At 37.3% G+C, this 16,636-nt stretch overlaps 1 protein-coding gene across 1 annotated transcript; it reads right to left on the bottom strand.

Annotated features, from left to right (window-relative positions):
• Positions 1 to 374: 374 nt before the first annotated feature.
• LOC127420600 (ATP-dependent 6-phosphofructokinase, muscle type-like) lies at positions 375 to 12,548 on the bottom strand. The gene is made up of 22 exons (XM_051663019.1): positions 12,269 to 12,548; positions 10,648 to 10,721; positions 10,043 to 10,120; positions 9,694 to 9,883; positions 6,900 to 7,065; positions 6,735 to 6,779; positions 6,168 to 6,276; positions 4,791 to 4,886; positions 4,593 to 4,685; positions 4,359 to 4,484; positions 4,172 to 4,236; positions 3,991 to 4,054; positions 3,758 to 3,904; positions 3,567 to 3,637; positions 3,390 to 3,477; positions 3,149 to 3,301; positions 2,907 to 3,071; positions 2,723 to 2,784; positions 1,513 to 1,624; positions 1,102 to 1,201; positions 884 to 989; positions 375 to 746 (listed from the first exon to the last, which is right to left on the bottom strand). Exons 1-22 carry the CDS (start codon positions 12,345 to 12,347, stop codon positions 587 to 589), a joined length of 2,349 nt encoding a protein of 782 aa, XP_051518979.1. The 5' UTR covers positions 12,348 to 12,548; the 3' UTR covers positions 375 to 586.
• Between the last annotated feature and the right edge of the window lie 4,088 nt (positions 12,549 to 16,636).

Genomic DNA, 16,636 nt, shown 5'->3' with positions numbered 1-16,636 from the left:
AGTTTAATGCAAAACATTGTTGATCTTAAAACATGATTGGATATGACCAAAAACCATTAGTTATGTCAATTTTACCAAACTAACAGTGATCAGAAATATTTTTCGAAAATGTTGCAGGATGTTGCCTTCAGCCTTACATGTCACTTTGACACAGACTAATGGGTCAATATTGTCGGTCCTTGGCGAGTTTTGCTGTACAGTATATGCAGCAATATTTAGGCTCAGTCAACCACATTCTAGTTGATCTTGGTACAATGTATGTCCTTTGGTAATCCTCGAAGATTTAAGCAATAACATGCTGTTACTGAAGACTGTCTTTACACTACAAAGAGGCTTTCCTTCCCTCCAATAAAATAGCCGACAACAATGGCATTTAATAATAAGACTTTTTATTCACATGTTGTGATACTGTTTACCATATATACTATTTATACAAACAAAAGGATAAGAGACATATATGGGAACAATTAATTAGAAGTGCAGTAGATGATAAATCAACTGAGATATAATACATTCAAGATCATCTGTTGTTCCATATGTTTGTAAAGTAAGAAGTTCTGTGTTGTCTGAACATCCCCATTCTTGCTCATGACGACTTTGAAAGAGACATGTTTACTGGAGCCTTCTTGTTGATAACATGCTCCATAAGAGCATGCTCTGAGGTGTCTAGATTAATCTTATACTTGGCCAAGATCTTCATAATAGGCCTCAGATTCATCCACCACTGGCTCTTTGGAATACGGTGTCTAGGGTAAAGACAAAAGCATTTTGACATCTGAGAAGGATATTGAAATGAGGGATGTGTTTGTGATAGCAAACTTCTGTTTCAGCCTAAATCTGAATTATATGGATTTAATGACTCAGGATAATGGAGGATTCTTACTCAAAATCTGTCTGCTCTTTCAGTTCAGCCAGAGGCTGGAACACAAGTCCTCTCTTCCTCATGCCCAAAACACACGCAGAGTCTGGTGTGTTGGCAAAGATTCGGCCTATATACAGTCAACAAAGAGACTTAGCCAAATATATAATACAAACTGTGTTATTTAAGTGTTAAATAAGCATTTAGATCTGAAATATTCATTTGTAGGAAGTCTTTCTCACCATGTCTATAACACTCCTTCAGTTTCTCTGTCAGCCAGAGAACAGACTTAGCACCCATCTTGGTAGCAAAGTTTCTGTCAAAAGGAGTTGGGGTGCCACCCTATAAATATTCAAATTTGTGAGAAACTTACAGGTGCAGTGTGTAATTACCATGCCACTACCAGCACCAAATTAAATTGCAATCTGTATGTTTCAGCAGCCTGACTTAGCAATATGGACTCAACCAACAGCATGAGTTTTAGGCGGGACATCCTGTTTGTCCAAATAATGGTAGATAGGGAACACTGATTATTTTAGCAATTCCGTTTGGTGCCGCAGGTGATGTAGAAATAGCACATTGCACCTTTAAAACAACTAAGTGTGCATGTTGCAGTTTTACAAAAATTCATAGTCTCTCGTCGTGCCTCGTACCTGCTGCATATGGCCGAGGACATTCTTGCGGCAGTCAAAGACACCCTTTCCCTCCTCTGAGTACAGGCTAAAGATGAAATCAGTGGTATAGTTGGCATTGCAGTTTTCATTTCTGCAAGACATGTTGGTTAAAAGGTGTTAGTTTCGTCCAATTTAAATAATATACTGGGTTAAAAAAAAGGTTTAAAAATAAGCTCTAAGGACAGCATCAATGGCATGATGTTGATTACCACCAAAAAATAATTTTGATTCATCCCTCATTATGTACACACATTGGATAACATGTACAATGATTCACTTACAATGGAAGCCTATGGTGTACTCAAATGTGAAGCTTTTTTTTTTTTTTTTAAACCTACTTGAATTCCTGTTATTATTATTCTTTTTCTGATATTCGAGCTGTAAAGTTACCTAAATTCTCTTTTTGAAGTAAGACTACTACTATTATTTTCTGTGGTAAATGAAACCATGTCACAGATGCTGTTAAATAAAGTTCATTTGCATTTATACCTGAATATTAATTTAAGAAATCTCACCCCAAAGGGGAAAGCAAAAGGGATAGTTCACCCATAAATCAAAATTCTCTCATCCTTAACTCACCCTCATGCCATCCCAGATGTGTATAAATTTCTTCTGCTGAACACAAAGATTTTTAAGAGAAAATTTCCACTCTGTAGGTCCAAGTGAATGGTGACCAGATCTTTGAAGCTCTAAAAATCACATTAAGGCAGCATAAAAGTAACCCACATGACTCCAGTGTTTTAATCGGTCTTCTGAAGCAAGGCAATCGCTTTGGGTGAGATCAGATCAATATTTCAATAATTTTTTTACTATAAATCTCCAGATACTTTCAGAATGTGAAAGAGGAGATTTATAATAAAAAAAGGACTTAAATATTGTTTTGTTTCTCACCCACACCTATTATTTCGCATTAGAAGACATAGATTTAACCACTGGAGTAATATGGATTACTTTTATGCTGCTTTTATGTGATTTTTGGAGCTTGAAAGGCCTGGTCACCATTCACTTGCATTGTATAGACCTACAGAGTGGAAATATTCTTCTAAAAATATTTGTTTGTCTTCAGCAAAAGAAAGTCATACACATCTGGGATAGCATGAGGGTGAGTAAATAAGAGAATTTCATTTTTGGGTGAACTATCACTTTAAATGTTACCTTTACAAATGTAACAATACTGAATGAGACAAACCTGAGAATTAGGCCTCTCTTAACAGTAGTCTTCATCTTCTCAAGAAGATGCTCCACATTTCTCTGTAAACAAATAATTTAGAGGTATTCAAATAGAACTGGTCAATATGTTTCCTTGTGAATTAACAACTTGTATCCATTACCTCTTGGAGCCCATGTTTGTTCTGAGTGCTTTGCTAGTTCACCTCTAAGTCACGAATGCTGAACTTCTCTTCATATATATAAGCAGCATCAGCTCCTGCGGCGAGGCCAGACATTGTAGCCAGGTAGCCGCAGTATCCTCCCATAGTCTCAATGATGAACACTCTACGCTTAGTGCCCGCTGCGGACTGCTTGATCCTGTCACAGGTCTTCAGCAGGACAAGGCCTTATGTGAGGACATGCCCAACTGAGTCTAATATATCTATTTTAGTGCGTTATCTCTTACCATGGTGATGGTGTTGAGGGCAGTGTCAGCTCCGATGCTGAAGTCTGAGCCAGGCACATTGTTAGATACAGTAGCAGGAACGACAACCATGGGAATACACAACTCTTCATACTTCTCTCTGCCTTGGACCATCTCCAAGCCACCTGAAAATGCCTGATATGAAGATGGGGTTGTCAGTCATTTGGACAGAATATGTATTACACCATTTTAAAACACAATTAAGAACAAGATGTTCACTTGCTTCAAAACCCCCAATGATGACCAGAGCGTGAATACTGTACTTGGCAATATTTAAGCTGATCTCCTCCATGTACTTTCCAGGTAATACTCTGTAGAAACAGAAAAAAAGAGAAGATATTACCAAGAATGATAAAGTCAGAAATTATTACATTCTAAAGTTGTGGACTGTAAACAGTACCTTTTGGTGCCCAATTCAGAGCCACCTTTTCCTGTCCAATCTCCAACAGTGTTCCACGTAATAGGTTCAATCTAAGAACATTAAAACACCATTTATACATGAACATTAGAGTACTTGTGATTCCAATAAGTGCTGAAGCACTGTTAGCATCATATGTTAATGCCTTGATTAAAGGCAGTCTGGCTATTTACCTTTTCCTGAGCCAGACCTTCAAAGCCATCGTGAATCGCCAGCATGTTGTGGCCCTGTATGATACCAATCCTGACAGCTGCACGCACAGCTGCATTCATTCCAGCGCATGGAGCACCCACATTCATAATAGCCACATTAATGTTACTCTGATGAAGGCAAAGTAGATGCACAAAATAAAAAATTCAGAATTAAAAACTTCAGAATGTAAGTATTACTCAATATATTTGCTCACCTTGGTGTCTGGGACCCGCACATGGGCCAAGAGTTTATAGGTGTTCCAGTTATTCTCAAAACTCCTGCACAGACAGACATTTTTGCATCATTAGATGCTAGAAAACATTATGATTCTAGACAACTTCATGTTTTAAAAGCAGAGGGCAGATAGAAAGAAAAGGAGACATCTCTAAACATACTTTCCCCTGAGTTTCACAGCATCGTCAAATCTACTCTCTTTCATTGCAACAGTGACATCCTTGGTCTATAATTTGGATAAAGAAAGTGAGTTCTGAGAGACAGAAATAAATGAGAAAATTTGTTGTAGTTCATTGTAAGCCTTAAAAGTGGATCTCTTTATAAAACATAATGTGTGTTTATACACACCACTTGCACACACTCCATTAGGGGGAGTCTGACAGCCTGGTTTCCAGAGAGACTGACCACACAGGCAGGAGTTTCTGGAGTGGCTTCCAGAAGAGCCATGACAGCCTCCACACCCATCCTACTGCCCTGATATATAGCAAACACACACATTTAAACTGCTATGACATAAAAGGAGTGAAAGTCATTAGAGGGAAAAGAGAGATAAAAAATTAGATAAAAAGAGGGTGTACTCGCCAGCACTCTGTCAAAGGCTGAGGGAGTGCCACCTCTCTGCACATGACCCAGGATAGTGGCGCGGGTATCAAAGCCCAGCCTCTTTGTCACCAGCTGTGCCAGAATTGATCAAGATAATTAAAGTGTAACTGTTACGAAGCTATACTGGTACTTTTATAAATAAGAGTATGGATAAAACAGTGAGAGGGGTTAAGTTACATCTTTTAGCTGATCACAAGTGATTGGTTTCCCCTGTTTATTGATCGCTCCCTCAGCCACAATGATGACATTTAGACGAGAACCTGTCTTTCTGGTCTGTAAGGAGAAAAAATAACAAAGATTGCATGATTAAAGGAATAGTTCCCCCAAAAATAAAAATTCTCATTTACTCACCCTCATGCCATCCCAGATGTGTGATTTTCTTTCTTCTGCTGAACGCAAATGAAGTTTTTTTTTTAGAAGAATATCTCAGCTCTGTTGGTCCTCACAATTCAAACAGCACAAAGGCATCATAAAAGGTTTAATCCATAAGGTTTAATCCATGTCTTCTGAAGAAATCCAATCAGTTTGCGTGAGAACAGACCAAAATGTAACTCCGTTTTCACTATAAGTCTTGACATCAGTAGTCTCTTTGGCAATCATGATTTCAAGCTCGATTACCCTACCTATAGTGCCATCTAGTCCTCTGTGCATGCGCCAAGCACTAGGAATTATAATCAAGCTTAAAATCATGATCGTGCCTAGAGACTGCAATGGCAAGGTGTACAGTGAAAAAGGAGTTATATTTCGGTCTGTTATGACCCAAAACCAATTGGTCATAAGACATGGATTATATCACTGGTGTCGTATGGATTACTTTTATGCCTTTACGTGCTTTTTGGAGCTTCAAAGATTTAATCACCATTCACTTGCATTGTGAAGACCTTCAGAGCTGAGATATTGGTCTAAAAATCTTTGTTTGAGTTCTGCAGAAGAAAGAGTCATTCACATCTGGGATGGCATGAAAGTGAGTAAATTATGAGAGAATCTTCATTTTTGGTTGAACTTTTCCTTTAAGACATGGTACAAAAAACTAATGTACTGTACAGTTGCAAGCAGAAATGTGTGAAAAATATGTGAACCCATTATCAGTCAAATACATGGTTCACTCAAATAAAAACTTTTGTATAGATAACGGTCAATTTCCTCCTAACCATTGTGCAGGTATGACAGGAAATGTTTAGTTGAGGTTACTTCTGCATATAAAGGGTCAATCAGTTATTAAATTCAAGAGTTCACATACTTTTTCCAGTCTGCACTGATAATGCTTACACAATGAGGTCAATAAAGACATGAAAATATATCACTGTTTGAGTACTATTTTTAAAGCAGACTGTGTTAGTTGAAGATCAGATCAACTTATGTAGAAATCCAGATAAATCCATCTAAGGGACACATACTTTTTTCTTGCAATTGTATCATAAGATGCTATAATTTAACTTAAATGTGAAAACTGAAATTGTGCTGACAAAGAGAGGAACTGTTAACAGGATGGTTTTGTGACAACTATGTAACCTTTGAGGGTATTTTTTGTGTAGTCTCTGTCTTTGAATGTACCTCTGTGAGTCTTCTGCACAAGTGCTCCTCCCAACCGTCATCTGGGGGCATCTCAGGAATAAACACCCAATCAGCACCACATGCAAGAGCAGTAATCAGAGCTAGGTAACTGAAACATACAGAGACATATTGAACAACTACTCAAAGAAATACAAGTTACTTCCAGTCATTTAATGGGAGATTCTGGCATTGAAACTATACATTGCATCAGATATTTGGGTATTAGAGTTTTGTCTAGGTCTTTGAACTTCAAGACCACATAAACTTGACTTTGGTCTTGGTCTAGTGCTGAATGGCTACTTAGCCACTGTACAAAGTGAAATGAATGATGCTATAAATTCAGCATTTTCTCTTTTTCACTTCAATAAAATGGACAGCCTTGTTCTTGGACCAACAGGTCTTGGTCTGGGGGTAAGGTCTTTGTCTGGACCTTGGCCTCCACAGAGTCAGTGGGGGTGGGGGGGGTCTGGTATTGTTCTGAATCTGGCTCTTGACTCTAATACTGCTAGGTATGAAAACTCACTTTAGTGGATGCATGTTTACACACACACACACACACCTCCTTACCCACAGTGTCTTCCCATGACCTCCAGGATGAAAGCACGTTGGTGGCTGTGGGTCAAAGCAAAGACATCAAAAGCAGAATTTAGGGACAAATGCTTAAACAAATGAAGTCAGAGATCTCTGAAGATCGTTCATTACTGGTTTTGATAAACAGTGCATATTCATGACCTCTGTGCAGTTGTGGTGATGCTGTCCACCACCTCAATTATACGATGCAGGGCTGAGTCTGTGCCGATGGTCATGTCTGTTCCACAGAAGTCATTGTCGATAGAGCCAACCAAGCCCACAATATTCAGATGAGATGAAGCCTTGGCCTCCTCCTTGGTGATCTGACCTGTGTGCAAATGAAGAACATGACTGTCAATTCAGTATATTTCTCTGCTTAGGGAAGTGTATGTGAAGAATTTATGATCATACAGCGGGTTATTATAGCAAAATTAACCCCAACAGAGTGATCAGGACCCCGGTGCAAGTGTAAATAAATATATACCAAATAAATAAACTGTTACAAAATGCAGATTTGAGTTTAGTAGTTTCTTTAATATGTATCAGGAAATCAACTACCTGGGACAACAGTTAAAGGGATAGTTCACCCAAAAATTAAAATTCTCTCATCATTTACTCACCAACATGCCATCCCAGATGTGTATGACTTTCTTCTGCAGAACACATTTTTTTAAAGAATATTTGAGCTCTGTAGGTCTTTTCAATGCAAGTGAATGGTGACCAGACCTTTCAAGCTCCAAAAATCACATAAAGGCAGCATAAAAGTAATTAAAATGACTCCAGTGGTTTAATATACAGGTGCATCTCACTAAATTAGAATGTCGTAGAAAGTTCATTTATTTCAGTAATTCAACTCAAATTGTGAAACTCGTGTATTAAATAAATTCAATGCACACAGACTGAAGTAGTTTAAGTCTTTGGTTCTTTTAATTGTGATGATTTTGGCTCACATTTAACAAAAACCCACCAGTTCACTATCTCAAAAAATTAGAATATGGTGACATGCCATTCAGCTAATCAACTCAAAACACCTGCAAAGGTTTCCTGAGCCTTCAAAATGGTCTCTCAGTTTGGTTCACTAGGCTACACAATCATGGGGAAGACTGCTGATCTGACAGTTGTCCAGAAGACAATCATTGACACCCTTCACAAGGAGGGTAAGCCACAAACATTCATTGCCAAAGAAGCTGGCTGTTCACAGAGTGCTGTATCCAAGCATGTTAACAGAAAGTTGAGTGGAAGGAAAAAGTGTGGAAGAAAAAGATGCACAACCAACCGAGAGAACCGCAGCCTTATGATTGTCCAGCAAAATCGATTCAAGAATTTGGATGAACTTCACAAGGAATGGACTGAGGCTGGGGTCAAGGCATCAAGAGCCACCACACACAGACATGTCAAGGAATTTGGCTACAGTTGTCGTATTCCTCTTGTTAAGCCACTCCTGAACCACAGACAACGTCAGAGGCGTCTTACCTGGGCTAAGGAGAAGAAGAACTGGACTGTTGCCCAGTGGTCCAAAGTCCTCTTTTCAGATGAGAGCAAGTTTTGTATTTCATTTGGAAACCAAGGTCCTAGAGTCTGGAGGAAGGGTGGAGAAGCTCATAGCCCAAGTTGCTTGAAGTCCAGTGTTAAGTTTCCACAGTCTGTGATGATTTGGTGTCATCTGCTGGTGTTGGTCCATTGTGTTTTTTGAAAACCAAAGTCACTGCACCCGTTTACCAAGAAATTTTGGAGCACTTCATGCTTCCTTCTGCTGACCAGCTTTTTAAAGATGCTGATTTCATTTTCCAGCAAGATTTGGCACCTGCCCACACTGCCAAAAGCACCAAAAGTTGGTTAAATGACCATGGTGTTGGTGTGCTTGACTGGCCAGCAAACTCACCAGACCTGAACCCCATAGAGAATCTATGGGGTATTGTCAAGAGGAAAATGAGAAACAAGAGACCAAAAAATGCAGATGAGCTGAAGGCTACTGTCAAAGAAACCTGGGCTTCCATACCACCTCAGCAGTGCCACAAACTGATCACCTCCATGCCACGCCGAACTGAGGCAGTAATTCAAGCAAAAGGAGCCCCTACCAAGTATTGAGTACATATACAGTAAATGAACATACTTTCCAGAAGACCAACAATTCACTAAAAATGTTTTTTTTATTGGTCTTATGATGTATTCTAATTTTTTGAGATAGTGAATTGGTGGGTTTTTGTTAAATGTGAGCCAAAATCATCACAATTAAAAGAACCAAAGACTTAAACTACTTCAGTCTGTGTGCACTGAATTTATTTAATACGCGAGTTTCACAATTTGAGTTGAATTACTGAAATAAATGAACTTTTCCACGACATTCTAATTTATTGAGATGCACCTGTATGTCTTCTGAAATGATGCAATCACTTTGGGTGAGAAACAGATCAATATTTAAACCGTTTTTTACTATAAATCTCACTTTCACTTTCAGAATGTGTACATAAATATGTATCTTTCTCACCCACACCTTCTGAAATCTTATCACTTCAGAAGACATATGTTAAACCACTGGAGTCATATGGAGTTCATTTATGCTGCCTTTATGTGATTTTTGGAGCTTGAAATGTCTAGTCACCATTCACTTGCATTGTATGGACCTACAGAGCTGAAATATTTTTCTAAAAATCTTTGTGTTCTGTAGAAAAAAAGTCATACACATCAGGGATGGCATGAGGGTGAGTAAATTATGAGAGAATTAAACTTTTTTGGTGAACTATACCTTTAATTACACAGTTTAGCAGTCATCATAGACAAATATTTGACTTCAAAATGCCACAACTGACCATTAAGAATGAAGTATTTAAGAGAGCTGTGTAATACAGTTACATTAATCAAAGCAACACTACATGTAAGATGATATGTTTCAATAGTTCAAATTTGGTACAGATTGGTCTTCAGTCTTATTGTGTGGAAAGCCTTTGCAGGTTACCTTTACTGACTAGATCTTTCAGCATGTCACTCCACTCAGTACGAAATATGTTGGCACCAGTCAAACTGCCATCTCCACCAATTACACAAAGGTTGGTGATGCCCAGCTTGACGAGATTGTTGGCAGCCTTAAGACGCCCCTCCCTGGTCTGGAAATCCTTACAGCGGGCACTGCCAATGACCGTACCACCCTTCAGAGAGTATATTTTGTTTTTCATATATATAAAAAAAAAACTTTTTCCACTGCCATTGCTCAGTGTAGTTATCAGAGTTGTACTGCAATCAAAAATACTATATGAGAGGAACTTTATTCTTTGGTTAAGTTAAAGCATTTGATAGTGCAGACTTGCCAACTGCAGCATCATGGACACACTCTCCCAGGTAGCGGGGCGGATACAATCCCCCCCATCAACCAATCCCTGATATCCCTGCACACATCAGGAAAGCAGTGGACAGCCATGACACTTAACACCGTTTATGAAACAAAGAAACAATGCTTTTTTTTTTTTTCTATGTGCAAATGTTCTTCTACATGCTTAATTTAACACATTAACTTGTTACGACCATTGAGAGAGAGATATATGCTATATACTGATATATATATACACACACACACACACACACACACACACACGTTTATTGTTTTAGCATTTATTTAATTTTTACTCTTTTTATTATTTATTTTTTACATTTTGTTATTATTGTTGTCTATTTAACTGATTGTTCCTTTTAAATTTTACTTATTTCTTTTTTGTTCATGCACAACTTGCCAACTTTTCCATTGTCAATTTTTGACATAATGACTTATATCAACAGGTTTTGGTGTGAAATTTGTTCATACTAAATTAATCATATCCTAAAAATAAAAATAAAAACATTTATAAGTGGTGGAAAAACTTTGCCAATCAAAAAAAATTCACACACATATGATTGGCACAATTATTATTTACTATACCTCATGGACAAAGAAGACTTTTGCTCCAGTGTATAGGCCTACCCTGACAGTAGCCCTAACAGCAGCATTCATACCTACAATAGACAAGTGGACAACTGAAACATTTTGAGCTGAATCTGAACAAACATAACAAAAATGTTTAAGAAATCAATATCCTTTTAAATCAAGTTGTCATCATTTATTCACCCTCATGTTGATAACCTGTGTGACTTTATTATGTGAGACACAAAAGGAGGTATTTGGCAGAATGTCCAGTCTCAGTCACCATTCACTTTCATTATATGAAATAAGACACAGTGAAAGTCTGAGACTAACATTCTGTCTCCTTTTTTTGTGTTCCACATAGTAAAGTAATATGTATGGTGGGGGGGGGGGGTAGTAAATGACAGAATTTTCATTTTTCACCTCTTCAAAAAATAGTAGCAAATACAATTTTTGTATTTGCTACAGATGTACTGGGGAAGTATTGCAATGTGAGAATGACTACTGAAAACCTCACATGACATGACAGTTCTTGACCAGACTAAGGAATTACTGTTGAAAAGGGTGTCTGACAAGGATTAAACCAAATTTTTAAGGATTGGGGATAACATAGATAAAAGTTTAGGAATGAGCCATTGACAAGCCCATAATGTCTACTATTATTCCAACAATGAAGGCTCCCCTTGATGCCTTTAATAGTTCCAGCTCTGATGTCTGAGATGTTTTCTTGGCATTCTGTGAACTCAACTAAAGCTGAAGGTGTTCAGACGGTGTTGTGCACAAAAGTACGTCACGTCTCTAGTTGCAAAAGTTAGCAGCTGTGGAAAAGCCTGCTACTCTCCATGACCTCCTGTCATTCCAGAAGGTCACTGGCGCTAAATATAGCCCTAAATTACAGAGGTACAAGCTAACGCTAAAGGCTACATGAGCATTAACCATAGAGAACCAAAGCTGAGAAGATCAAAGGACAGAAGTAGATTCTTGTTTTTGCTACTGTCTGTACATTTGGTCCTTTTCTGTTTGCATGCGTTTTTTTTTTTTGTTTTTTTTTTTGTAGACTACAATAAATATAAATAAATGTACCATTACAAGATAGTTGCAAATAATAGCAAATTATATTACATTTATAATTATGGCATTTAGCAGATTCTCTTATCCACAGCGACTGACAAAAAGTGCTTTAGCTTTACTTAAGACTGTTGTTGTGATCAACAGCTGGTAAGTATGCAATTTACAACATGCTGCTTGCGTGAGGATTGTCTGACAGTCTTGCTATAGCAAAAATTACTCTATGCAATTTACATAAAGACAGAGGTAACTGGCTTTGTCCCATAAAAATATGAATAATTTCACTGAATCTGATGGGAAGCAAAAAAAAAAAAAAAAAACTCATGCTGTTTAGGAGTTATACTGCAAGTGTAGTCAAAACATCTCTGCATATACATGATGATATAATTGTCCAATCAGGCACTGCAAGTTCTCTTTCCAACTAGGTTTACTCCTCTATGCTTCCTTGGGACACGCTCTCTCAGAGACCACCATAATATCTTCACACACTTGGGAGTAACAGGGCTACTAAAGGTACCCTGGACAGGACCAGCAGAAAATGTCAGAGGTAGACCATTTACTTCCTGCTTACCTTGGGCGTCACCACCTGAAGTCAGTACAGCAATGGCCCTTCCAACTCCCATCTTGGTCGGGTCCATCTCTGATGTCATGGTCTATGTTTGTCATGGTCTGGTAGTCCAGAGAAGTAGGTGGCACAGGGTAATGGCAGAGGAGGAAAATGAAAGAAGGGTTACCACTCTGTCTTCCCTGTCTCTCAAAGCAAGGGGCTACAGAGGCAAGGGTTTAATAGGACAGTATTCCAGCACTCTGTGCCCACCCCCTGGATTTCATTTCTCAAAAACAGACACTGCGGTGAGTGTCACACACCCCCTGACTCAACTAAATATAAATATCAACTTGAATTACACTGCAAATGTTGCATGCAAATCAAATCTGAAGCCTTGGGAACTTAAGTTTAACTAAATCTATCTATATGTATCCTAAAATGATCCTTAAATTACATGCATCTACAAAACTAGATATAAGAAAACCACAGATTTTGAAGCAGGGATCCAATAATCTAATAATGTAACAAACTGAGCAGAGGCAGTTACCAGCATATTATCTATTGCCCCTCTGTTGGCACTTATTGGGCTTTCATTTAGCCTATATTGCTAAAGTAAAATTAATTATAACCTCCATTGAACCTTATATGCCATGTTTTAAAAAGGCATATTTTTGATTGTTGAAACATTTCGATTTGTAAGGTGAATAATTCTGATTATGTAAGCCCAGCTTTCATTGCTTAGCTATGCTCAATTGTCCTTTTAAAGAGTCAGTCCTGTGCTTTTGTAAAGCCCACTAAAACATTGCCTAATTTTGCTTCTGGAGGAACTCCAACGTTGCAAAATTTTGTCTATTTAACTTACCTAACACACCTGATTTTACTGATTGGCAATTAGTGGTGTTCCACAACCTGAATTGCGTTTTGCAAATAAGGGAAGCATTCAAAACGTACTCCAAGGCCAGAATTGGGAAAAACTGCACTAGATGTCCTATCTTTATTTTGGAATGTGTAGCCTCCAATGAGGTCATAATGATTTTGTAATGTTTAGTGTCCAGAGGGCTCATAATAATATTGGAATGCAAAGCCACTGGTGAGCTAATAATGATTTTGGATTGTAAAGTCACCTCATGAAATCATATTGATATTGACCTGTTTCCAGTGACGTCACTGTATGACCGCACCGCCATGTTTGTGACCAAAATTCCATTTACCTTCAACGTGCTACGCTTACCTTCAATGTGCTACAGATGTCACACATAAGACTCGCCGGCGTATGGAGGTGAATTGTTGATAAAATATATTTAAATGTCGGCGAAAGTCAAATTTGGCAATATTTGTGCAGACCTCAGACCTAAATACACCTTTCCTGGGACTTGGCATGGATCAACAGCACTTTTTGATGTTTTTCTTGAGATCGTTTTATGGGTGTTTTTCCATTCACTGCCATTGTTTCCTCCTGCTGATGGTCACAAATATGGTGGCTGTGGGGAAAAAAGTGACGTCACTGAAACAGGTCAATAGGAATGTACATTATGAGGTTATAATGATATTAGAACATGTAGGCTCATCTTGAAGTCATAATAATTTTGGAATGTATAGTACCCTCATGAAGTCATAATAATTTTGGAATGTATAGTACCCTCATGAAGTCATAATGGCATAGGAATGTGTAGCCCAGATTATGTCATAATGATATAAAATAGAATGTATAGCAACAAATAATAATGGTAATACTGTTTTCAGAATCCATAGTCCACTCATGAAGTCATAATGATGTTAGAGTGTAGTATTGAATAAGGTCATAATAATCAGATTGGATGTTATAGCCATCAATGAGATCATAATGATATTAGAATAAAGCTTCTGATTAATTTAAATTGTGAAAATGGAATAGTTCCACTTTAATGGCTGTGGTTCAATATAAACAAGACACATGGCATGGCAATTGAAGCATACGGTTCATATTGCATATAGCCATGTACTGCCCACACTGACCATTACTGCTTAGATTTGCAAAGCAAATCTCAGCCACAGCTGAGAGACCATTGACAATGTGAACAAATCTGAGTACTACAATTATGGTATATGCAGGCATCTAATAGGCAGAAAAAATTTGGGGGATGTCAAGGAATTCTGGATTAAAGGAGGATTATCGCAATTGGGTGTCAGTCAAAACACCACAAGACATGCATCTGTTTGCATAATTTATTAAAAGACCATTGCCAGTACACTCCAAAGAATGAATCGTTGCAGATGTTCAATTGGTGCAACGGGTTGTTGTTATCATTCATGCAATCACAGCACCAACAATAAAGTCCCAAGCTGATGGATCTGAAAAGGAACAAAAAAAAAAAAAAAGCTGATGCCACCATGTTTAAACACACTGGCCCTCCACATGGTTTAAGCTCATTTATCCTAAAAGCATTTTTTATTTCATTGGATATTTCAGTTATCTTGCATTGGGACCTAACGTGCCTCCACAAGCGTATAACATGCTCAGGGTTGCCAGGAAAGAGACGCAACACCCCCAATTTGAGATTTATACTTGCACAAATTGGAAATATTTCACCTAATGTTATACTTATTTTGTGCAATCTAGCAATCATGTACATGAGTGCACTCTTTCTAGCTGTTGTTTTCCCCTTTGAACAAACCTAGTGATCTCTAGTGCAATATTCTGCTCAAGGAAAAGTGTTATACGGCCACTCTGTGTCCATTCTTGAGGCTGCTTGTGATGTTTGGTGCTACTAAGTTTGCAGGTAAACCTCAGTGATGAAATGAAATATAAAAGTAGATCTCGGCATCATTGACATGCGAGCAAAAGCAAGAGAGATGAATATGTATATGTATTTTTTTATTTGTGCAGTTTAGAAATGTTGAAGTCCCCTTGCACCTGTATGTTAATCGAACTCTTGCAGTAGCTAATCATTTATCATAGTCATGCGGCCTGTGTTATTTAGTTGTGTGCTGAATGGAAAGTCAAACCATTGACGAGACCTGCATCATGACCCTTTAACATGTAAACTGGTAATGTTTTGAGAATAAAATAAGTAAACTCACCTGCTTTGTGACAAACATTAAGTTATATCATTTTCGATTTTTACAAATAAAAACAGACCCCTGATGTAGAGTGTTAAATTAAATAATATATTAACAAGGAAGTAGAGATGGTAAAATAAATAATTTATAAGCTCAGTCTTTATTCAGTTTTTTTTAATGCCTGATAGAAAAGTATCGACCTTTGTAGAGCAATACAATACTTTAGGCCATTGCAGAATAGTCCCATTAGTCACATATACACTTCAGAAAATTGAGTACACAACTATTTCTGGGCTTAAAATATACAAAAACCAAATCAATGCGGAACATTGTATCTCAAAAGGAATACAATGTGGCCCCCTATGCACTTAAAGCCCAAAATAGTTGCCCACTCCTGTTCTAGACACAGCTAAGGAGTTGCAGCGGTTGGCAGTGGGCGGGTCTTCAACTAGAGCAGGAGTTGATTTTTTTGGATAGCTAATATACTTGAACATATAAGTCTTGATATGTACTTGATCTGACAAGCAATATATTTCAGAGTGTTTTCACTGTCAAAAAATAAATAAAATAAAAAATACAATAAAATAAAATAAAAAATACAATAAAATAAAATAATAGATATTTTAGTAATTTGGAGTGTGTTTGCAAAAAATAGAAAAATAAAAAAATCTAAAGTTTTTGTAAATTAATATTCAACCATTTATTTAAAAGAAGTTTCTTTATTCTACAGTTTATGGCTTATAAGTTCCCTATGCTGCCATATTTTTGTCCATTATGTTTTTCTTTAAATAATGACAGCTTGTTAAGCTAGTGTAAGAATAAAAATAACATCAGGACAACATTGTAATCTGCTTGTACAGACTGTATTTGCAATAACAAACTTAAATCCCACATGTAGAATTTAGTGGGTTTACATCAAATCATAAGAAAAATTATTTAACTAACATAATATAAGAAATGTGCCACACATGAATGTTGACAAAAATGTTGACAGTTTTTGTCCTGTGATTCTTATTTAGTGAGACAAATTTACCAGTCTTTGTGCCATGAAGCAATATTTGTCTTGAAATACCATGCAGTTGTATTTATATACTGTATTTACAGTTGAAGTCAGAAGTTTACATACACCTTAGTCAAATACATTTAAACTCAGTTTTTCCACAATTCCTGACATTTAATCATAGAAAACATTCCCTGTCTTAGGTCAGTTAGGATCATTATTTTAAGAATGTGTAATGTCATAATAATAGTAGAGAGAATGATTTATTTCAGCTTTTATTTCTTTCATCACATTCCCAGTGGGTCAGAAGTTTACATACACTTTGTTAGTATTTGGTAGCATTGCCTTTAACT

The sequence above is a fragment of the Myxocyprinus asiaticus genome, chromosome 29 (genome assembly GCF_019703515.2).
Source record: "Myxocyprinus asiaticus isolate MX2 ecotype Aquarium Trade chromosome 29, UBuf_Myxa_2, whole genome shotgun sequence".
NCBI classification, from domain to species: domain Eukaryota; kingdom Metazoa; phylum Chordata; class Actinopteri; order Cypriniformes; family Catostomidae; genus Myxocyprinus; species Myxocyprinus asiaticus.
The sequence above is the reverse complement of the archived record's forward strand: the minus strand, read 5'-3'. Positions and strand labels throughout refer to the sequence as shown.